Source organism: Talpa occidentalis, unplaced genomic scaffold, assembly GCF_014898055.3.
Source record: "Talpa occidentalis isolate TD23 unplaced genomic scaffold, MPIMG_talOcc4v2.1 talOcc4.13, whole genome shotgun sequence".
In the NCBI taxonomy this organism is placed as follows: Eukaryota; Metazoa; Chordata; class Mammalia; order Eulipotyphla; family Talpidae; genus Talpa; species Talpa occidentalis.
In genome coordinates this window covers 65,135,686-65,160,229 of record NW_023601322.1, presented here as the reverse complement: position 1 = coordinate 65,160,229, position 24,544 = coordinate 65,135,686, and the positions used below count along the sequence as shown (strand labels likewise).

The window sequence follows — 24,544 nt, the reverse complement described above, 5'->3', positions numbered from 1 at the left end:
CTTCCCCTCTCTTCTCTGCTCGCTCTCCTGCGTCTCTCCTCTCGCCGCATCTCTGCTCCATTCTCTCTCTCCCCCTCGACTTCTCATGTTCCTGCAGCGCTCGTCTTTATGCTCTGCAAGCCTCCCCGTGTGTCTAGAGCCCACCTGCCTCTCCCCCTCTGTGCCTCAACGCTCCCTCCGCATCTTCCTCCCACCCAGGAGCGTCCCTCTCCTTACCGTCTCTTCTCACCCCTCCAGCATTACATCCTGAAGACCTAGAAATGGGGCTCGCTGCGCATTCAGAAGCCTCTACAGTGTTCCTGGGTCAACCACCATTCCATATTCGTGACTGAGAGTAGTCCAGAGGTTTTCGCTGTGAGCAAACTTATTTCTAAACATATTAATAAAAGTGAAATAAATGCCTAATGTATTTCAATGATTAGGATGGGAAAATGAAACTCAGTGAAAGCTGGGCAGACTTCTGGTATGTAAGAGAGTGAAGAACAACTATTGTTTTTTATATCACAAAGAAATTATGTACAAGTTTACAGTTCCACAATGATAATCTCTGTAGCTTTTTGTAACCACCTCCACGGTGATGGGCAGCAATTATGTTATTGAAATCAATGCATAACCTATTGACATCGCGCCGAAGTCTAAGCCATCCAAGTGACATTTAGAAAACACTGGGGTACAATGGACTAACACAAACACATTTTTTTCTTATTCACGTAATAGGAAGAAATGAGTACGCGAAGATGTGTTTTATACACACGCAATGGATACCACTCAGCTATTAAAACACTGAACATTTGCCATTTTTGACAACATGGATGGAACTAGAGGGAAGTCAGTCACAAGGAGAAAGACAAATACTGGATGGCTTCCTTCACATGTGGAATAAACAGACAAACCAAGGAACAGGCTCTTAAAATCTGACTGCAGGGCTAAGGCCACCAGAAAAAGGGAGGGTGGGGAGGTGTGAACCTACACCCCTAAAACCGTGTCATAAAGCAAGATCACCTCAATAAAAAGCTTTTGTAAGAGAACTAGAAAACAGCGTGGTTTGGGCACGTAAATGCTTCAGTCCACTCACAAATACATACACAAACCGCACTGGCACCAACAGTGCATTCCTGGTCTAGTGCCAGACGCCGGGTTTCTTCATTCTTACCCTGTCTCGCCTGGATGTTACTCTCCTATTGGAGATTAGCCTTTGAAAAATAGGTGCCCCTCCCTCCTCTCGTTCTGTTCCTTTGCAGTGTGCCATGCCCCATCTTACGACTGAGGGCAGACACTAACCGGAGACTGAGCGCCTGGAAATCAGACCGCATGTTAGCACCGGTACTTGCCGGCTGAAAGGGCTATTACTTAGACTGAGCACAGAGGTTACTGTACCGCCACCTTCCTGGAACTGGCAATTTCAACTAAAGTGAATTCTAAACATTTTTTCAGAGACGTTTTTAAATGTTGATTATACAACTTCAATAGACAGGAACGCAATTCTTCACTTGAGAAAACAAAACTAACAAAACTCAACCTGCCTCCTTATTTCCCTCTATGGATGTCTAATAAAACATACGCTGTCAAAGTAAAATGTCAGAAAAATGGACATAAATACAGATGATACAGTAACATAAAACTATATTAAATAAGCACATCTGTATCTCCTTGCTTGTAAAATTTTATTCAGGTATTTACCTTCCAGGTTCATTCCAGCTTGAAGACATTTTCGATAGCGGCATGCTGGGCAGTTTTTTCTTCGAATTTTATCAATGATACAATCATTTCTTCCAGCACAAAGATAATTGTGTTGTCCTATATAGAAAATAAAAATTTACAGATCTTAAAGGATATTTTTATGGACATACCGTTTTCCTCCACCCTTAATAGGTTTTCACAAACTGAACACCCCCAAATAATCAACTCCCAGGTCAAAATGCAAAAGATGAACCCACAAACCCCATTATTGCCACTTTCTACTCACTACCCACCAAATGTGATCTCTTTCTTGATAAACTGTGCTTTAAATAGCTTTCTCTTATTAACAGTTAACTGTCTGTCATTAGTTTTATGACTTCTGACCTAATGTGAAACCTGTTTAAAAATATTTGCAAGACAACATGGAATGGAGCTAGAGGGAAACTGATTTTCATTCAACATTTTACCACCATTTACAAATAATGTGTTCTTACAATTTTAAACAAAGTGAAGGAGATGCCGGCTGCTAGGCAGAACAACTCAAGTTTCCAGCCAAAAGCTATGTTACTGAGATGGAAGTGGAACCTCTGGCCCTTGTCAAGCCTTCAGATGTCTGTGGCCCCCACCAACAGTCCAACCTCGTGAGACTCCCAGGACTCCCCAGCTAGTAAGCGGTTCCCAAACACCTGACTCATGAATTCTAGGATGTGACAACTATTTTTTTTTAAAAGATGTATTTATTTATGCATACAAGAATGGGGGTACAGGCCAGAGGTGCTGGGAGGGGGGTAAGAATTCACCAGAGACAGAGTGGGGAACAGAACAGGTGGATCGACCGAAATACACTGCTGAGGGGAGCAGAGGGCGAGTCAGGAGAGGTCTGCTGCGCCACGTGGGTTGCTCCCTGGTGGGGGACTGAACTCCTGCTGCAGTGGCGGCAGTTAGCTTCATAAGTTGCATCTTAACCCCTTGCGCCACCAGGAAGGCCCTATTTGCTTTAAAGGCATTAATTTTGGGGGTAATTTGTGATGCAGCAATATATAACTAATTTAGTAGGGATAGTAAAGTTATTTTTATGTAATAAATTTAAGTTCTAAAAAGTAGTACACAAAAAATGTCAAGTAGAGCAGTGATGCATAAACATGCAAGATCATGAAAGTAGTGCAAGAAGTGGACAACACGCAAGGAAACACACAGGAAATGCCCTAGAGTTTTCTGCTCTGTGTCTGTCTTGTTAGAAGTGTCTGAGAATTAAATGTGCTCTCAACAGCAGTGTATACAGTGAACGGTATACCAGTAGGGTGCCATCTGTGAAGGTGGAAAATCTGTACCTACCTTTCTGGACTACAGCAAGGGTTTGAGGCATTTGGAGAAAGGATCTACAGTAGTGCCTCCCACACTGTACGCACTCCATAAATGTTAGCTATTAAATAATTTCCTTGTGATACTTTCATCTCAGTATCTAACTGGATTATAAACTTATCTGATGAAAAACCTTTTATCATTTACCTCTCAGTATACCAATGAGGTTTAGAGTCTGTCTGGAGATAGTTATGTCTGAATCTTAGCTTTCTCACTTAAATTTCCTGAGCTTCAGTCTCCTAGTCTATCAAATACGGGCCATTTAAGCATCTAACAAACTCACAGAACCATTACTTAAATGGCATGACATACATAAAAAAGTTGGTACACGATGAATTAAGGGTGCCTATCTCCATTATGACCCTCCAAATGTGAACTTTCATGTCAAGTGAATGTAAGAAAAAGGAACCAGGAAGAAAGTGGGGAGAAGAGGTCACTGAACTGGTGTACATCAAAAGAAATGGAGCTACCCAAAATTCTTTCCTGTATGCGGAGAAGTAACTGCCAGAATGTTGGGGAAAAAAAATTAAAATTATACACCCTTGACCTAAGTGGTATGGGCAACAAATAAGGCAAACATCTGCAGATGTCCTAAAAAACAATTCTGTTTGGGATAATTCCTAAGCGATTTTAAAAACAGAGTGCCAAGTGCATCTTACAAACCATACAGTAGCTAGTAGTTATAACAGTCCATATTTAAAGCTTTTCTCATTAATCATGTAAAAAGAAGTATAAGAATTTAATATTAAAGCAGGGTTTAAGCTCAAAGGGCATATGGCTTATAAGTGAAGTCATACTTGGGAGCATTTTGTTCTCATTTTTACATTGCATTTGGATGCTTTTAGGTAGGGCGGGCATGCATTTTCTACTTATCAGTGCTGCCATCTTGCCTCTTGTGGCATTGTATGTTTGGCAGAATGGAAACACACATAGTATCTGTAGGCATTTAAATTTATAACCCTCTTTGAAAGAATAATTTTAGTTCAAATGGAGAGTGAAAAATGTTTTTTAAATGCCCATATTTAAGGCTACACTGTCTCATTCTGAATTTCACTTTCAAAAATGAATGTGTCAGTAATGTATAGCAATGTCATATTATTGCTATTATCATTGCATTTATATCATAGAAATAACTGTTTAAGAAAATGCTGACTATGAAAGTCAAGTGAGGACGAGAGGCTTACTTCTCTTGAAGTTACATCTATCCTGTTACAATGGGGGTGGGCTTTACTTACGACTGCCTAGTTGGGAGCTACTACACTCCTCAAAGTCGGCAGCCCTGTGCTCGGTGTTAACAAAGAAAATGACTCATCTAACTTAAGGATATGCAAACACAACTACAACCAAAGAGTAATAATCCTCTCCGTGAGTGAAGAGATTATACTATGAATGAATAATTATACTTCTTTAAAAATTAATCAGTTTTAGATAATTCCTTCAGTTCACAGTGCCTTCACGGTGATTTACAAATAAGTAAACTGCAATAATGATTTCTTCCAAGAGGATTCACTGGTAATATCAGAAAATTTTACAGTGACTTCCGGTAATAATTTGCTATGGAATGAATTTCTCCTTTAAGAAGAGGATCCTTCTTCCCTTGTCAGAAGGCTGAATCCCTAACAAGGGTGAAGTTTCTATCAATATAATATTAAAATAGTTAGAGTGCCTTCTCTAAAATACCTTCTTTCCTGACGCCCTCAGGCAATTTATTTACCACTTGTTCCTTTGTATTATAACCTCTGTACCTTGTCATTATCTTGTACTTCAGGAGTGGGGGGCAGGTATCAGGACTAAAGTCATATTTTATACAACTTATCACAATCTCTGGGGCAAAAGGAGGAAAAAACCAAACACTAATGAAATTATCTCCCCCTTCTCCATCTCACTGTCACTCATTTCTCCACACTAGACTACAGGGTGGCTTTAAGATCAGCTTATGGGAATTAAAGCTCATGATTCTAATACAAAGAGCATTATGTTACCACTCAAACTTAACATTTCATTTGACAAAAGTAGCACTTTCTTAGACCAAACTTTTCCTGTTTTATTCTAGTTCTACTTGTTACTTTTTCAGTATCTTTTTAAAATCTCTTTTTTCACTCACTGGAGGAGCCAGGAGTCGCTCTCTTCTCCCGGCTTTACTGACTTCTAGCCCTGCACGTAAGTAGGAACCAAATAGAGAAAAATAAAACTCTTCAAAATACACACTACCTTCCACTGCTCGTTTGAAGAATACTTTGCAGCTTCCACAAGTCAGTACCCCATAATGACATCCCGAAGCTTCGTCAGAGCACACAAGGCAGAGTTTGGGAGGTGGTCCTGTTGCTGCTGAGGAGCTGGATGGAGGGGAGTTTACGTCTGGTCTCATTCCAGGGCTAAAGAAGAAAGCAAGCAGCATTAGGATCATAACATCATGGCTGTGGGAGAAACATACGCATGGTTCTGCCCATCTTCTCAATCCACAGTGAGCATTTGCACACTGAACTGTGGCTTTAAGAACTCATAGGCATTAAAATATCCTATTAAAATACATTCAAGAGATATTCTTTTTTACAAAATAAGAGTGAGGTAATTTCTTCAGAGGTGTTCCTAAAAAGAACGGTGAAACTGGGCCTCCCCTGGTGGCGCAGGCGGTGGAGCGCCGCACCGTGAAGCTGTTTGCAGCCTCTGCAGCGCTGGTTTGATCCTGGCTGGCTGGCGAGGGTCCCACATGGCGCGGCAGACCTCTCCTGCAGTGCCCCCTGCTCCCCTCAGCAGTGTATTTCTTCGGTCTGCCTGTTCTGTTCCCCACTCTGGCTCTGGTGAATCCTCTTACCCTCCCGCGCTTCTGACTGTGCCCAGTGCTTGTATGGATAAATAAACAAATCTTACCAAAAAAAAAAAAAAAAAAAAGAATGGTGAAACTGTGGCTCACTTAGAATTTATAATTTTTAGTTGCTTGGGATTTATATTTATAATCACATTTATCAACCTAAGTCCATATACACTAGCAATACATCATCTATAAGAGTACCAGTGGATGGGTTCTGTTAGTTGTGTAAGTGCCACCATGATCAAGACCTAGTACGTGTCCAATCACTCCACAAAGATGCCGCCTATCTCAAAATTGTTTAGGATATCAATTTTTTTTTAAGATCTTATACAGACATCTTGCTAAATTCAATCATGAAATCTCATTACAATTCTACCCCTGCCCTCTCCTGGAGTTAGAATATTTTATAATCTTGGCGTTTGGGCCTTCATATCTCATTCCCAATATCATGCTAGCTTAAACTTCAGGGTTGTTTTTTTCTTCTTCTTTTTTTTTTTTTTTTTGCTTTGAAAAGACTTGCCCACAAACTTTCCTTTTGATGCCACTCTTACTTGGCTTACAGTAAGACTGGAAAAAGTATTAATCTTACAACAGTAGGACCATTCTGTCATTCCTCCTAAATGGGTATTCCCCTCATACTGAGAAAGGGACGGAGGATGGGATCTTCTTTCCCTACTAGATTTTTTCATTTGCAGACTTCTCACCACAAGTGCTGGTCTATGATTTGCTAGTGCATAAAAACCAATATTCTCCCAAATAGTTATGAAAACTTTCAAACTCAGAAAAGTTGAAAGAGCCACCAGCCCCCACCCAGACCAGCAGGGACCTCACAACCTTCTGTGAGACCTCACCAGCTCCTGACGGGGCTAGTGAGACCTGGACCTGCATCAAGGCGAGTGCCAGAATGGCCAGAGACCGTGTGACCTGTGAGATGTGGTCAGTACCCACCCAAACCTGCAGAGACCATGCAACTTGCTGTGACAGCCCACCAGTGTCTGCCCAGACTGTTGAGACCCAGGACCTGCGTTAGAAGGGTGCCAGACTGGCCAGAGAACTCACAACCTGTGTATACCTCAAAACCTCCCGTAAGACCCAATCAGTGCCTGCGCAGACCAGCAGAAGCCTCTGACTTTTTACAGAGCCCCAATAGACCTACAAAGGCCTTGTAACTGCTCACAAGATCCCCACCAGTACCTGCACATACTGGTGAGATCCTGGACCCACACCAGGGAGTCAGCCAACCTCCTGTGAGGCCCTGTCAGTGGCTCTCCCAGATAGCTGAGAACCCTGGCCGGTGAGGGAGAAGGAGACAGGCCTAGAGGAAACCCCACATTCAGCAACTGAGTTCCAAAGCTAAAAAAACCCAAAAAATGGCAACATGAGTCCTTAAGCAAATGTTACAACACAGAGAGAGAACAATCCCCAGAATCCCAATTCATAGATATGGAAGTTATGTTCTACCTATCAGATACAGAGTTTAGAATTACAATGAATAAATTCAAGAAATGGAAGGAAACGCAGAAAAACAAAGAAAATGTACTTAGCAAGGTAATCAATGAGCTGAAGACATAAAATGAAACTCTAAATAAGACAAAAATGAAGTTTAAGGTTTTCAAAAGAAAAAAAAATACAGGAGGTGAAAAATTCAGGAGAAAGTTGCAGAAGTCGAATGAAGAAACACTCCAAGAACTATCAACTCCATGAGAAAAGGGAACTTAAGAATAATGGTAATACCAGAGGGGGAAGAAAGAGTGAAAAGAACAGAAAATGTGTTTAAAGTAATTAATGGAGAAAACTTCCTGAACCTAGAGAAAGAAAGAAATGTACAAATCCAGGGAGTCTACACAAGAACACTTACATACCTGGATAAAACAAGATCAACACAAAGACATACAGTAGTGAAAGTTCCAAAAATCAGGGTGAAAAAAAGAATACTGAAGCTGACAAGGGGGAAGAAGCAGGTAATTTATAAAGTTACCCTAATTAGGCTAACATCAGACTTCTTTGAAGAAACACTATTAGCAGGGGGAGAATGTAGTGATGTGTTACAAAAATTTGAAGATAAATACTACCAGCCAAGAAACCTCTATCCTGTTAAGACTCCCTTCAGCTTCGAGAGAGAAATAAAGGCCTGGTCAGTATAGAGAAACTCAAGGAGTTTGCAAACACTAAACCATCCCTCCAAGAAACATTTAAAGGAGCCTACACATTTGAAACTGAAAACAGGAACACACTAAAAGAACTAAATAAGGAAACAGATTAACCCAAAAAAATTAAGAATAAAATGGCAGCAACAGACTATCACCTATCAATAATCACTGTAAATGAACTGAACTCACCAATTAAATAGCTAGTTGAATCAGAAAACAGAATCCAACCTTTTGCTATTTCCAGGAAATACACCTAAACTCCAAAGACATAGGCTCAAAAGTAGAGGGTTGGAAAACAATCATACAAGCAAATAGGACTCTAAAGAAGGCAGGGGCGGCCATATTTACATCAGACAAATAGATTTCTAATTAAAAAAGGTAACAAGAGAAAGGAAAGGTCACTATAAATGATAAAGGGACCAACACATTAAGATGATCTAATATTCATTAACATAGGCACCAAGTGAAGGATCACCAGAATACATTGGGCAACTACTGTCAACTCTGAAAACATTAAAAACCACATTTGTGGCAGAAGACTTCAACACCCCACTTTCAACTAATGAACAGATCAACTAGGCAGAAAATAAACAGGGCTACAATATCCTTAAATAGAGAGTTAGACCCCAGGGACCTCACAAACATACAGAGGGCACTGCACCTCCAAAAACCAGAATATGTCTTTTTCTCAAGCATACATGGGGCATTCTCTAGACCACATTCTGAAACACAAAACAAATGTCAATACTTTCACGAAGATTGAGAACTTACTCATTTTCTTAGACCTATATAAAGATAGCAAGCTAGAAGTCAACTGTCAGAAGAAAGTAGGAAAATATTCTAATACATGGACACTGAAAAACACACTACTGAAAGACTACTGGGATAATGAAAAAAAAAATCAAAGAAGAAATTAAAAATACCTCAAATGAAAACCAGAACATAATCATCCAAAACTTAAGGGACACAGCAAAAGCAGTACTAAGAAGGAAATACATAGCAGTTCAGGCCCCATGAAGACAGTGGAGCTCAAAAAACAAAACAAAACAAAAAACCAACAAACACCTCTCTCAACTTTAAGAATTAGAAAAAACAAATGCAAAGTCAGTAGAAGAACAGACATAAAAAAAAAATCCAAACTGAAGTAAATGATATAGAAATTAGTAAGTCTAAAATAACAATGAAACCAAAAGCTGGTTCTTTGGGGGTTGGGGGGGAAAGACCAACCCCTAAAAGGCTCACCAAGTAAATAAGGGAGAAATCTCAAATAGAATCAAAATTGAAAGTGGAGAAATCACAGATGAACCAGAAAATTCAGAGGATAATTAGAGACTACTAAGAACATCTATATGCTAACAAATTAAATAACCTAAAAGAGATGGAAAAATTCTTATGATTATACAATCATCTGAGACTGAATAGGGGAGGAACAGAAACTCTGAACAAATCAATCACAAGCAAGGAAACTAGAACATTAATTAATACTCCGACCCCCCGAAGAGAGTCCAAGACCATATGGCTTCAAAAGTAAATTCCTCCAAAACTCCAAAGATGAACTAATGTCTATCTTGGCCAAACTCTTCCAAAAAACTGAAAAAGAAGAATATTTAGAAATACTTTTTATGAGGCTAATATTACTCTTATACCAAAACCAACACACAAAAAATTACAGACCAATTTCTCTAATGAGCAGATGCAAAAATCCTTAATAAAATTCTAGCAAACCAAATCTAACAATGCATTAAAAGAATCATATGTTATGACCAAGTGAGAGCCATACCAGGAACACAAGGATGGTTCAACATCCAATAATCAATCAACACAATTCATCACATCAATAAAAAGATTAAAAAAAGAAGAAAGATTTAAACACTGTATGATCATAGCAAGTAGATCTATTTGGTAAGACCAGCATCTATCTATGTTGAAAACTCCGAAAAATGGGGTTAATGGAACATGACATAATAGAAACCATTTATGACAAATCTATAACTAATATGCTCAATGGTAAAAACCTGAAAGCTCTTCCACTAAGATCTGGTACAAGACAAGGATGTCCACTGTCACCATTGCTGTTCAACATGGAAGTTCTAGCTAGAGAAATTAGACTGGGAAAGACATAAAAGGGATCCAAATTGGGAAAGAAGTAAAGCTATCATTATTTGCAGATGACATACATATACAATGCTCAAGACTCCATGGAAAAACTAATTGAAACAGTTAAGCAAAGTGAAGAAATTAAGAGAGAAAACTAAGACATTGTTGAAAGAAACAGAACATGACACAAAGAAATGGAAAAATATTCCCATGCTCAGCAATCCCAATAAAAAAAATCAATGGTGTATTTCAAAGAACTAGGGCAAATACTAATGAAACTCATACAAATCACAAAAGACCTTGAATACCGAAAGCAATCTTGATGAAGAAAGAGAATGGAAATATCACACTTCCAGGCCCCAAGCTGTATTATTATGCTGTAGTAACTAGAACAGCCTGGTACTGGAACAAAAACAGACACACAGACCATGGAACAGAACTGAGAGCCCATAAATAAACCCACATATAGATGAACAGTTAATATATGACAAAGGAGCCAAAAACATACACTGGAACAGTGATAGCCTTTTCAATAAATGTTGGAAAAAGTGGACGGCTGTTTGCAAAAGAATGAAACTAGGCCATGATCTCATACAATACACCCAAATCAACTCAAAATAGATGTAAAACCTGAAACCACAAAATACACAGAAGAAAACATAGGCAAAACATTTCATGACATAAGTTTCAGTGATGCCTTCAGGGATCCATCCCAATAGCAAGGAAACCAAAAAAGAACATGAACAGCTGGAACTACATGAAACTAAAAAGATGCTGTACAATGAAAGAAACCATAACTAACATGAAGACACTCTATTGAGAGGGAGAAAATATTTGCACATCATACATCTGATAAAGAACTGATATCACAAATACACAAAAAATTCATAAAACAACACAAAGACAACCCAACTGAAAAAATGGGCTAAATAACTAAACTGACACTTCTCTAAGACATACAGACTGAAAACAGGCACATGAAAAAATGCTCACAATCACTTATTAGAGAAATGTAAATTAAGACCACAGTGAGGTACAACATCTCACACTAGTGAGAGTGGCCCATTTCAAAAAGACCAGAAATAACAAGTGTCGTTAAGAATATGGAGAAAAGGGAACTCTCCTACACTGCTGGTGTAGAATGCAGACTGATCCAGTCCTTACAAAAAGCAGTATGAAGTGACTCAAAACATTAAACATTCAACCCAGTAATTCCACTCCTAGGCATCTACCCCTCCAAAAAAAAAAAAAAAATAAAAACACTTTCAAAAGGAAACTTACACTTCCATGTTTATTGCAGCACTGTTTTCTACAGCTAAATTATGGAAACAACTTAAGTGCCCAAGAAGATGTGGTATACAGCACACTGGAATACTACTCAGCAATCAAAACAGATAAACTCATGCGATTTGCAGCAATATGGAGGGAACCTGAGGGATAATGCTAAGTGAAATAAGTCAGAAGGAGAAAGATGAATACTGGATGGTATCACTAATATGTGGAATATAAAGTAATTAAATTAAAAGTCAGATAAGACAATCTTATAAACTAATCCTTGATAAGTGACTTTTGAACAAAAGCATCCAGAGAGGGTGGGATGGAGAAGAGGTACGAACAAAGAGGGAAGGAAACAGAATGGTCTCTGGTGGTGAAATATGGTGATAATACCCAATAGGAGTGTCCCAGTACTACCTTAATAAAAAAATAAAGAAAAACAAAAAGAATGGACTATGATGGAAAACTATGGATGCTTTGGTGGTGGGAGAGCTATAGTGACCACACCTGAAACTTCCTAAATTGTCAAAATATTATGTAAAACAATGCTACTTCATTAAAAAATAAAATAAAAACTGAGTAATATTTCAATTTAAAAAAAGTTGAAACACCTGTATAATGGGCACATACCTTTTACCTACATTCACCAGTTCTTTGCACTTTACCACATTTGCTCATATATTTTTTATAGGTGAATGAACACTTCATAATGCTGGAGAACAATTAATAAAACACTTAACAATACATGGTTTCCTGTGTAGCATCCTAAGGAATTTTCATCTGAGACTCTAGCTTTACAACCAAAACTAAACTATGTAGCCAAAGTGTTTCTAATTAAAGACTTCTCATTCCTTCTTTGGTTATATGTTCTTCAAAACCACAGATGTTAGCAATCTGTTGATTCTGAATAATCGAGGTATTAAAGTGTGTTATTTATCACCTATATAAGAAAAGTTCATAAAGCTATCATTACCACTTCCTAAAACTTTCTTAATCTGCCTATTCTCTAAAAATGATAGCATTTAGGAATAAAAGTAGGGTTGGGTGTTACCTCTTTGTCATCCCTCATCACCGCATGTTTTTGTTTATTTCAGGCAGTGAGTACTAAATCTCAATTGTAAACATGCTTAAACTAATTCACAGAGCAAACGAACTTAAGAAGTTGCTTTGATTATCACATGGTTAGAAATTATATTTGTTAAGTAGCTTACCGGTTGTTCTATTGTAGGAATGTTAAAATTTATAAAATGACAACTCCTTTTATAAACATCACTTTAAGTAGGCCAACAGATGCAAGCTCGTCTATACTCGAAGCTTACTACACCTTGCCACCCTCTGCTTATTTAAGAGGCCCAGTCAACAGGACAGTGTTCACCACCCCATTTCTGGGAATTGGCCCCAACGTTTCACATTGTTCCCTGAACACCATCAAGAAGATTTTCTGGATGCTTTCTTCCTTATCACAAGGCATTGATTCTCTGCTAGATTTGGGAGACTGGGCTAAGTACATATTGAAAGCCTGCCAGGGAAGAGAATAACCTGAAATGACTCTGCTGTAGGTCTGGCACACCCTACCCTTGATTAATGGAAACTTGGGACTAATGGAGAGGAGCTATTCTGTGCCAGCTTTATGGAGAAGTAGGGAGGTTTTGGAGTGAGTGAACAGAGCAGTGTGTTAGGGAAGCAAAAACTTCCTTGGCTTCTGTTCAAAAGATGCTCCTATTCCTGCTCAGCCAATCTCTGTCATCTGACATCTATTTTTAGGGACCAACCAGTTGTTTGCATATTTAGTTGCTGGAAAATGAGTGTAATAAAGATTTGAAAGGTTAATCCTGTAATGTCTCCTCAGACAATTAAACATATATTTATAAACATTTACATATGTTATGTATTTTAAACTTTTAAATAGGATATGCTGTAATATTTCTGAGTTTTAAACTTTCATGACTACAATCTCACTTATCATCTCAACAACACTGAAAAGGCTGTCATCACCCCTAGATGAGGTCACACAGTAGTAGGAGGTTTATTAGGGAGCCTATCTGTGGTCAAACTGACATGTTTCAGATCCCAGCTCTACCACTTAAAAGCTTTGGTGACACTGGGAAGGAATGTAGTATTTAGAGCCTCCATTTCCTCATCAGTAAACTTAGAAGGACATCATTTGCGTGTGTTGTTAAAACAATAGAAAACAGAAAGTCTAGCATATACTTCACACATCGAGAAGACACTCAATAGATGGTCATTCTTTTCCTTTCCAGGAAATCTGAATATTTTATGAAAAGCATGTATTAGTGGGAAGTGGCAATATTGTTTAAAACATAGTATTCCCAAATTCTCACTTATATTATTAGCACATACACAAATATGCTCAGATCACTCACTTGTGAGCTATAGATGACAAAAGAGAACGTTAAACTTAATGAACAAATAGACTAACAGGACTGTATGTAAGAATCTGAAACTTAAGTCAGGCTTTTGGCATTCCTTCAGGTCCTCATTCATTCTAGGCTACATCAGATAAGAACTGAGTACATGGAAAGCTGCCATGTATACCACACACATAAGTGGAAAAATATCTGCTTTTGCCACATAAATGCAAGAATAGAAATGGCTTATAAAGAACATTGAGAAAAATGGATAAATGCAAAATGATATTCAATTGCAAAAGTGACCCCTATGATACTGCTAAAAGGCTAGGGTGCAACAAAATGGCTAGAATTCAAAGGGAAACCATAAGGAATCACCACCTTTAAATAAGGATGCATAGCAAAGCAAAAGGCACAGCATAATTAAAGTACATATTACAGTGCCTTTGAATGGAAAAGCTAAAATGTCCAGGTCTTGCTCAGTGTGTATTTACAGTTGTGCCAAACATTCTGAAGATGCTAAGAGGGTCTATTATGAATACACTATATCGTAAAGAGTCATAGGAACAAAATGCCTTGTTCCAGTTGAATACCTGAACGCTATTTCCCACTCACAATCTCACAAGTCATTTCTGAGATTATCTGGTTTACCTCAGAGATACGCTTTTGTTTTTGTTTTTTAATGCAAAAAGCTAAGTTTTTCTACTTAATTCTCTTGTAACAAAAGCCACAATGAATTAATGGAGTATCATGGATAGACAGTAATGGGTGGAGTATGGAAGTACACAGAATATGCAGAGAAATTACAGCCTTTTATTTAGCAGACACTTCCTGCACCTGAATGTCAGACATTGTGAAGACACACAGGTCAGATACCATATACAAGTCATACCATGCATGAAATGCATTACTGAAATGATTATGAATCTTAATTAGGTTTGAGTAACAGAGTATTTTTTAGCCAACTCTCGTGACATTGTATTACTAGGAAGAGAAATGACAAATATATGGACAAATCCGAGTTCCAGTGCTCCAGTGCTCCAAATACACTTGGTGAGCATTGGTTAATATCTGTATCTCCTCAACCTCCAGGAATTTTTTCTCCCTCCCCAAACTCTACCTTTCCTTCTGGAGGATCCCAAAGAAAGAAAAGTGCTACAGTCTTGTGAACCAGAAGCTTAAGTTAATTTTAGATTTTTTTCCCCCAACACTACACCCAGATTTGACAATTAATGTTTTTAAAGGATTAGTATTGCAATGTGGAATCTGAAATTATATAGGTGAACACTTTAAACTCTGTAACATTAAAATCTATTGCTCTATCTTGATCTTTGAATGGCTCTTTTATCCATTACCAATTTTGTACTCTCAAACATTACTCATTTGGAAAATACTGGTTCACTGAGTTATACAGATCTTCCAAATGTTGACACGGTTGATTATACAATGAGAGTCACACTTGACAGGCTCACCGTGGCAGACACAAATCTTTCAAAATTCTAATTTTTTAAAATCTCTAATTTTTATCAATTGGCAACAACTACTCTCAGTTTTCCTTAAAGTAGTAAGCTCACTTCAACTAGTTTAGAGAATACATCTACTAAATACCCCAAGTTGAAAACCAGAGACGGTTTCATGTATTCCATGAAAAAGGAGGCTTGTCCAGCTCACAAATTAAACAGTGTTATGTATGCCTTTCTTTGAGATAATCATTAAATGGTATCTGTGGCATAAGTACTTTTTGCTGCTTCCCATTTTGTCACACGGATAGAAATTTACAAGACATGTATATTCAAGAGTGGGGGTTTAGAAGAATTAATATTTTGGTTTCTTAGGGATATTCTGAAGTGGGAATGACTTTCTCCTTTAGCTGTGAGTACATGGGAAGTGAATACAGTGTATAATCGATGCTAAGATGCCAACAGTTTTTTTCCTCCTCATTGTTTTTGTCCCATCAGTACAAAAGTCAACACAATGAACAAAGCAAGTACTGTCTCTGTATCACCATGAAAATAGTTCTGAAAGGGTCCTGGGGACAACCAGGGGATATGACTACATTTTCAGAATTGCTGTTATAAAGAAAACTGAGAAAGACGATTCTCCAAAGATTTGTAAATGGCCAACAGGTACATGAAAAAAATGTCCAACATCACTTATTATCAGGGAAATGCAAATTAAAACCACAATGAGATACCACCTCAAATTTGTGAGAATGGCCCATATTTAAAAAAACCAGAAACAACAAATGCTAGTGAGGATGTGGTAAAAAAGAAACCCTCTTACACTGCTGGTGCAATGCAAACTGGTTCAGCCACTATGAAAAGCTGTGTGGAGGTTGCGCAAAACACTAAAAATGGATCTAACATATGACCCAGCGATTTCATTTCTTGGAATTTACCCAAAAGACTAAAAAACACTAATTGGAAAGGAAACCTGCACTCATGTTTATTGCAACACTATTGAGAATAGGTAAGCTATGGAAACAACCCAAATGCCCCCAAACAGATGAATGCATCAAGAAGATGTGGTATATATACACAGTGGAATACTACACAATGATCAAAAAAGAAATTCATGTCATTTGCGGCAACATGGATGGAACCGAAGAGAAATCAAAAGAAACAAGTGAAACAAATCAAAAGAAAAGACAAATATCAGATGGTTTTTATATATGGAATATAGAGAACTCAAACAACGTGTGTGTGGCGGGGGGAGGGAAGAAAGCAAAACTTGCAAGCTGACCACAGACCTGAGGCCTACAGCAGGGGAAGGCACAGGGAAGGCCTACAGCAGGGGAAGGAAGCTCACATGGGGCTGTGGTGATGGATCATAGGTGCTATAGTGGTGGGATAACTATGGGGACCACACTGGAAGGGAAATCAAATACTATCCAAAAACTAACAAAGATGTAAGAAAACATTTAAAAATACATGAAAAAAAAATAGTTGTATTTTCAAACAAAGCATGATTTCACTCATATGTGGTACATTGAGAAACCAAATGAATGAATAAAACAAAATAAACTTAGACTGTAAGACCAATTTAGTGGTTATCAAAAAAGGGGGTGTGTGTAAACTGTGTAAAGGGGGTCAATTACATACTGAAAGATGGATTTATAATAATACACATCTGAAACATACAGCAATGTTACTTAAGCAAAATTTCTAAATATTATAAAATAAGCTGACTCTCATAAAGGCTAGAAATCATAAACTAACTCACAGTGTAGTAGTCTGAATTTCAACTGCCTTGTTTCTTCTAAATGGGAACAATACTGTACCTGGCAACACAGTTGGAGATTTCCCCCAAAGAGAAAGGAATAGAGAGCATCAAGTATTTCAAACCCAAATGGCATGGTTGGTTTAAACTTCATTTTAAGTGAATGTAGTTAAATTTATAGTAAAATGCAAGAAACCCACTTAAACAAAAGTTAAAAAGGACGTTATTGCCTCAGAACAAACATTAATTAACATGAAGGGAAATAAAGCTGGAAATAAAGCTGCTACAACTGGATTAACTTTAACTATAAATGGAATTACATGTATTCTCACTGGGGTTACCAGTTTTTGTTCAAATACCATAAAGCAGTGGTTCTTAACTGGGAGCAGCTTTGCCCCCCAGGAGACATCTGGCCATGTCCGAAGGCATTTCTGATTGTCCCAACTGGGGAACTGCTATAGCTGTCTAGTGAGAAGAAAAGGTCCTGCTAACTATCCCACAGTGCACAGGATAGCCCCTCCCTCCCAAACAAAGAATTATCCAGCGGCAAGTGTCAAGAGGTTAAGAAACCCTTGCCATAAAGCCTTAACATCAAATGTAGAAAAAAAGAGAAAACTTAATAGGGACCAGAAATACATTTTAAAAACTTCTAAACTATCTTTTTGTTTTAAATTTGTTTTGTTTCCTTATTTTTTAAAATTGAGGTTAACACTGTCTGTGATTCCGAGGCAGCTCTAAAAAATACTTTGACTCAACACAAGTCCAAAAAGAGACTGAAAACAGACTCGAGGCCAGGGACTATACAGATCGAGTAATTGGCTTGAGTCAGTATTTACTTTTATTTTTTCCCTCTGACCTTAAAAGGTGGTTTTACATATTAAAGTGACATGCAATTTTCTTACCTTTCATCAGGAAAAATGTAAATATTCAGCAGCACAGATGATTCTATTTTTCTGACCAGTTATCCCTGCATCAGCTAAAGGATTACTGATTTGTTTGCTAACAAGCTATGGAATAGTTTTCAAATTAAATAGAAAACTACTGGGGCGGGGGGAGAGGAAAGGCTTTCACATTATTTCCATTAAATGGTTTTAGCTGGATGCACTTACCTTACTTAGCAAGACAAAGAAGAGACTACATTTTGCAATAGTCCTATAGCTTTTTTAACTTAGGTATATATTAAAATTGTCCTTTCAAATTATATATCATTTATACTCATTCATCTTAGGGAGGAGGGTTAGAACAACAAAATCATTTTACTGTAATATAAACATTTTCAGTATATTTGTGGAGAAGATGTCTTTTTCAAATCTCTAAGTCACCAAATGGCCTGTCACTAATACCTCTGGGCTTAAGTTCCTTATTTGTAAAAAGGAAAAAAAAAAAAAAAAGAAGAAGAAGCAATAAACTCCAAGAAGCTGCACATCTCAAGGTGGGGTCTGGGCTAGAGGTAGGGAAGAATATACTCTGATCTGCGAAAGACCTTGATCCGGACCTGCTTATTTATCTGCTTATTTATCTATTTACTTCTTCCTTCAAGTCCAATCTAACATGTATCAGAAGAAATATTGCCTTTCTTTCCATTGGAAGGATCAGTTCTTAGTCTGATCGTTGCCTGAGGAAACAGAGTTCCTAACATCTGTGTCATCTCTCACTCTTCAAACCAAGAGTCAAAGTAGGACGAGGACTGCAGACCCCAAGCGCTTTCTCAGGCATGTCCTCAGTTCTGTTCGCTCAGGCCTGCGTTAGCATTAAGTGACAAGGATTTTAAGGATGTGGCAAACAGAATGCTAAGACCAAGAGTAAGCAGCAAGAAAAATGAGGGAAAACTTTTTCATTACATAGTTATTTCTAAAATGAAGCCTGATTTTGTTTCCATCTGCTGTTTCCTCCGAGAGAATACATGTGAATGTGACATCTTCAAAGAAGGTAAGAATAGGTCTGAGACAATGGTACAATTACTCTTTTTCTAATCAGATAGCTAATTATATGTCCAGGGTTGAAACTGATTGCTGTGGAAGTTTTTTTCTTTTGAGCTTGCATCTACCCTGTGATTAGATTTTTAGGTCTTTTATTACTTGATTTTTCTCTCATATACCAATGGATTTGTGGTTTTACTAGATTTTATAGGGATTAGGGTGGCACTATCTGCTCATTTTTTTTATTAAGCGGGTTCAACTATGGTGCTATTTAGTAGGTGCCTTCAGCAGCAGGTCTAATAGCTAAATACTATTGTGATTAGATAATTTATAATCACATTGTAAGCTTGAATTTGGGCTTTTACTCACAACTTTTGTATTTTGTACATTTGGATCCTCTTTGGTGTCAGTCATTATGTCTACTTTGTAGATTTCATCCATTATGGTCTATTTTGGGTTTGCAGTTTAATTTACAATTACGTCATTATGTTGATGTTTTGTACTTCATTTTAGCTTTAAGTAAATCATACCATTTTTGAATTCTGGAGCTTTGGACATTTACTATCATTTATAACTGCTGAGAAATACTTGACTAAAGAGTTTTTAAAAGACTATGAGTCATCAAGTAGATAGTCATATGGAAAAGTTAACATAAAAAATAATTTGTTTTGGGCCTCCCCAATGGCGCAGCAGTTGAGCGCTGGGTTGCGAAGCTGCCTGCAGCCTCTGTAGCGCTGGTTCCATCCCGGGCCACCGGCGAGGGTCCCACATGGCATGCAGACCTCTCCTGTCGCCCACTGCTCCCCTCAGCAGTGTACTTTGTCAGTCTGCCTGCTCTGCTCTCCGCTCCGACTCTGGTGAATTCTCTTACCCTCCCGTGCTTCTGACTGTACCCAATGCTTGTATAAATAAATCTTTAAAAAATATTTTTCCCTCTTCTGACTATCCTTGATATTACTATGGAATAAAAATTAGCTATAGCCAACGGGTTTGAAAGCACTGAGGTCACTTTCATTTTATTAAGTTTATGTTATAGTGACTTAAATCTTAAAATAGCACACTCATATTCCAAATTAAGACAATGTTATGTTTCCCATTAAGTTATAAAATAATATGGAGACCATACGAATTAGGAGAACAAATAGTGTTTTGCATATTCAGAAAACCATTTTTCCCTTGGAGGTATTCTGAAGCGTGTTAATATGTTTGACTGACTTATTAGACTTTGGAGTTTTCTGAGAGGTATTTAATTTTTCTGAAATACTCTGCTCAAAGTATTCAGTTAATAATATACAATGATATGAATAGTGATTGTTGTACTGTTTCAGAAAATATGTAACATCTAAATACAGTGAACTTAGTGTTACATATCCTTAACCAGAAAGCTGACTAGCACTATTCTTTATAGATGCAAGGTTTATATCTATTGACCAGGAAGAATGATGACTGTAAATTAATGTTCATTCTCATACTAATAAAGTAAAAAATAGTTATTCAATTTAAGGCCACTAAAGTATAATTTTACATTCAGTTGCACTATTTAATAATAGCTATAATTTATTTAGCACTTCTTATGTGCTAGCACTTGATAGATACAGCATTATCCTCATTATTATCTTGAAAGTAGTTATCACTAATCCCATTTTACAGCTGCAGAAAGGAAGACTCAGAAATGCTAGAGAGTTAGTCCCAAGACTATATACTATGTCTTGGGATACAAAGTCTAAATTTGAATTCAGGATTCCAAATCTACTGCTTTTTAAATTTTTAGCATACACCAGCAATAAACTTTTGGCTATCTTAACTGTGTGGTAGATTAAATTAGAACAATTATGTTTATCATAACTACAGGATGTCAGAACTCCTTTTTCACAGAAACTACAGCCAAATGTGCTTAAATACCCTGCATTCTCCAGATACAGATTTTAAAAAGGGTTGACTACATTTTTAAAAATACATGTGAATTGTTCTAAAGTTCAGTACTTTTCTTTTTTTAAAAAGATGGACTCTTTTTTTGTTGTTGTTGTTTTTTTTTTTTTTTTTAACGATTTATTTATTTATTTACACAAGCACTGGGTACAGTCAGAAGCGCGGGAGGGTGAGAGAATTCACCAGAGCCAGAGCGGGGAGCAGAGCAGGCAGAAGGACCGAAGTACACTGCTGAAGGGAGCAGCAGGCGGCAGCAGAGGTCTGTGCGCCATGTGGGATCCTCACCCGGCAGCAGCCGGGGATCTAACTGGTGCTGCAGAGGCTGTGGGCAGCTTTGCAGCCCAGTGCGCAACCGCTGCGCCACCAGGGAGGCCCAGTTCGGTACTTTTCTTAAAATGCCTTGGTAAATTACATAATTAAACAGCAATCTAAACAAGCTGAATAATAATGTATACTGGCACTGTACTCTGGCTTAAATATATTTGTCAGCCTACACATTTTTCAATAAAATTTCATAACAGCGATAAGCAACGTAAGTACCACACTAAAATTTGGTAACGAAACACAAGCAAGTTTCAGATTGTCTGTTTTTTTATAGTTGATCTAAGGGTAGATTATAGATTATAGCAGTTAATTTTGGATATTCATTAGAAAAGTAACATGTTTCTTCTAAAATGGTATCTGTTAACATTTTAGAGACAATATGACAATGGAAAAGAAACTTAAAGCAAGTGATGTGATTTTTTTTGCTTTAAAGTTTTGGGGATATTCTTCAGAACGCAAAAACTTCAAGGGCATAATTATGCCCTTTTTTGGGAGAAAGAATAAATAGCAATACTATTGTTATAAAGGAAAGCTTCCAATTTGAGAGCTTTGAAACTGATAACCATTTATAACCAAATAATAATTTTATCATTAATATCAATTCTATTTCTAAAATAATTAGCAGATTTTAAAATCTCAGATGTATTTTAAAAGTGTTGGCAAAATTTGTATCTTCACGAATCATGCTCAGTGAAATAAGCCAGAAGGGAAAAGAAAAATATCGGATGGTTTCACTTATAGCAAGAATATAAGGGAACCAAATAAGACATCAGTGTAAAAAAAATAATAACAGTACAAAACACAACAAAGCAAAAACAATTATAAATCAGTGACATATTGCAGGGGAGGAGGAGGGAGAAGGATCGGAGGGAGGAAGGGAGGAGCACAGGGACTGAGGTGATGGTGCATGGGTGAAGGAAACTCTATGGGGACTGCACCTGAGGGGGTGGGGGGAAGCAAATGTTTAAAAATGAATAATGGGGCCTCCCTGGTGGCTGGTGGCGCAGGCGCTTGAGCTCTGCAGTGTGAAGCTGTTCACAGCCTCTGCAGTGTGGGTTTGATCCTCACCGGCCGGAGAGAGACCCACATGGCCCAGCAGACCTCTCCGGTCTCGCCCGCTGCTCCCCTCAGCAGTGTATTTCGGTCCTTGTGCCTGTTCTGTTCCCTGCTCTGTCTCCAGTGAATCTTCTCACCCTCCTGTGCATCTGGCCTGTACCCTAGTTCTTGCATAAAAATAAATAAATCTTGGGCCTCCCCGGTGGCGCAGCGGTTGAGCGCTGGGTTGCGAAGCTGCCCACAGCCTCTGCAGCGCCGCTTCGATCCCCGGCTGCTCCCCGGCCACCGGAGGAGGGTCCCACATGGCGCGCAGACCTCTCCTGCACCCTGCTGCTCCCTTCAGCAGTGTGCTTCGGTCCTTCTGCCTGTCTGCTCCCCGCTCTGGCTCTGGTGAATTCTCTCACCCTCCTGCGCTTCTGACTGTACCCAGTGCTTGTATAAATAAATAAATAAATCTTTTAAAACAAATAAAATAAATAAATCAATCAATCTTTTAAAAAAATAAAATAAAAATGAACAATGATGTAAAAAATAAAATAAAAAAATTTGTATCTTCACAAAAGTACTATAAAATTATATTAATTAAACTAAACCTCTTCCTTGAAAGTATTAAAAATGTGAACTGTCAGTCATTAGAAAGCAATTTTAAACTGAGTTCTTATATGTGTTTAGTTCAATATACAGGAAACGAAACCTGTTGAAATACCGGTGCAGATGTGACACTCCTGTCAAATGATAGCTCCAAAGTCCAAGGCAAAGGGAACTTCTGAAAATAGTACTTAACTCAAAATACCAAAGTATTTTTTAGAATCGTTACTTTTAACAAAATCATCACTTAAAAATAATTGCAAGGATTTAGGAGAGGGGTTATGGAAGAAAAGAAACCAATAGAACAATGACTGTGATAAAAATCTCATCCATAGTTTGAAACAGAACACAAACATCTATCTACCCAACTCCCAAAACATGAATGACAAAATTGACATTTTAAGCACAGTTTATAGCATAAATATCTGACAATTCTGGATTGAATGTTTCATTGTTGATAAAAGATTCTCCTACATTAACAATGAAAGGTGACAAGATTTTAGAATAGTAAAACAATACATCACAGTATGAATTGTTACCTGCTAGGTAGACTGATGAACTTTATCACTCTCTGTATTATTTTTATTCATTTATTTTTACCTTAATAAGTTGGCTTTATTTTTATTTATTTTAAAATTATAGAAAATACTGCTTTACAACTTTGTACATGATTTGGCAATACAGGTGCACGCCTCTTCAGATGTAGGTTATACTGCCATACCCGTCACCACGCACCTAGAGTTCTCCACCACAGTCCACTGGGTGCCCACCCCACCCACAATCCCTCTGGCAGCTTCAATTTTACAATCAGATTTCTCGGGGTTTGTTTGGTTTTGATTTTCTGTTCCTTTGTTAAGTTTATATTTCAAATATGAGTGAAATCATTATTGCTTATCCATCACTTTCTAGGACTACCACAGAGTGGATCATAACATCAGAGCATAAGAATTAAGAGGATTAAGAGCAAGAGAATATTAGTTACAGTGGAGGTGGTTAGGTTAGTCAGCCTTTTAAGTAAATGTGCAGCCTTCCCCCACCCCCCAAAAGGGAGAAGATGGTGTAAACAGTATCTGAGAACACCCCTGTTTAAAGTTTTAATTTTTGTCACAAGGCTCAAAAAGAGTAAATATTAAAGGAAAAATTACTGAGATTTCTGAAATGTAGCATAAACCCTAAACCTGAAACAAACGAGAAAGTGTGACTAAAGAAAACTTGCAGGATACACACACTTTCTTGCCACTGCAGTGGGTAATTGAAATAACATTTTACTATATTTGTGGGCCTGAGGGTCTCATTTGGGATAGGAAGCAATTTGCTCCCTTCCCTGATAGCATGAATAGTTACACCTCATGTACATGCTAGAGTAGCTGTAGGTGTGGGATTGTCCCATTTTTCTTGCACATGGAAAAGGTAAGATGAATATATGCAATATTAGCACCTCTACAGGGAGGAAAACATTACTGTATCTCTAAAGGCCAAAACTAGTTTTTCTGAGTTATGTTCCTTCTATATGATCCATACTCTATTCCAAGATTACTGCTTTACATTCAAAAATAAATAACTAGATATAATAAAGTACTTGATTGAATAAGACTAAGTTTGAAGATACTTTTTCAATTATAATAGCTACAAATTCAGAAAACACTAAAAGGTTTAATTTAAATTAGAAAATAAAGCCTCACTTTTGTAAGAGAAAACCAGTAAACACTCCTTTACATATCCTCAATCTTTAAAAAACTGTTATATTTATTTGACGGACAACAC

General features: G+C 37.7%; 1 protein-coding gene and 1 long non-coding RNA gene across 12 annotated transcripts in view; one reads left to right on the top strand and one right to left on the bottom strand.

Moving 5' to 3' along the window:
- The window catches only part of LOC119243319 (uncharacterized), a 48,455-nt gene extending 47,358 nt beyond the window's left edge, over positions 1-1,097 (top strand). The window contains exons 4-5 of one of the 2 annotated variants that reach the window (XR_005124693.2): positions 238-354; positions 718-1,097. This is a non-coding gene — a long non-coding RNA (uncharacterized LOC119243319). Of the gene's footprint in view, positions 1-237; positions 531-717 lie in introns of those variants that run through there. The other variant, XR_008551422.1, reaches the window with a different exon arrangement.
- NR3C1 (nuclear receptor subfamily 3 group C member 1) overlaps positions 1-24,544 on the bottom strand; it is a 108,410-nt gene that overhangs the window by 17,177 nt on the left and 66,689 nt on the right. For 7 of the 10 annotated variants that reach the window (XM_037509025.2, XM_037509027.2, XM_037509029.2 and 4 more), the window contains 2 exons: positions 5,251-5,417; positions 1,681-1,797 (listed from right to left, as the gene is read on the bottom strand). In XM_037509025.2, coding sequence (XP_037364922.1) covers positions 1,681-1,797; positions 5,251-5,417 — 284 coding nt within the window. The remainder of the gene's footprint in view (positions 1-1,680; positions 1,798-5,250; positions 5,418-24,544) is intronic. The other 3 variants (XM_037509034.1, XM_037509033.1, XM_037509032.2) reach the window with 1 other exon arrangement.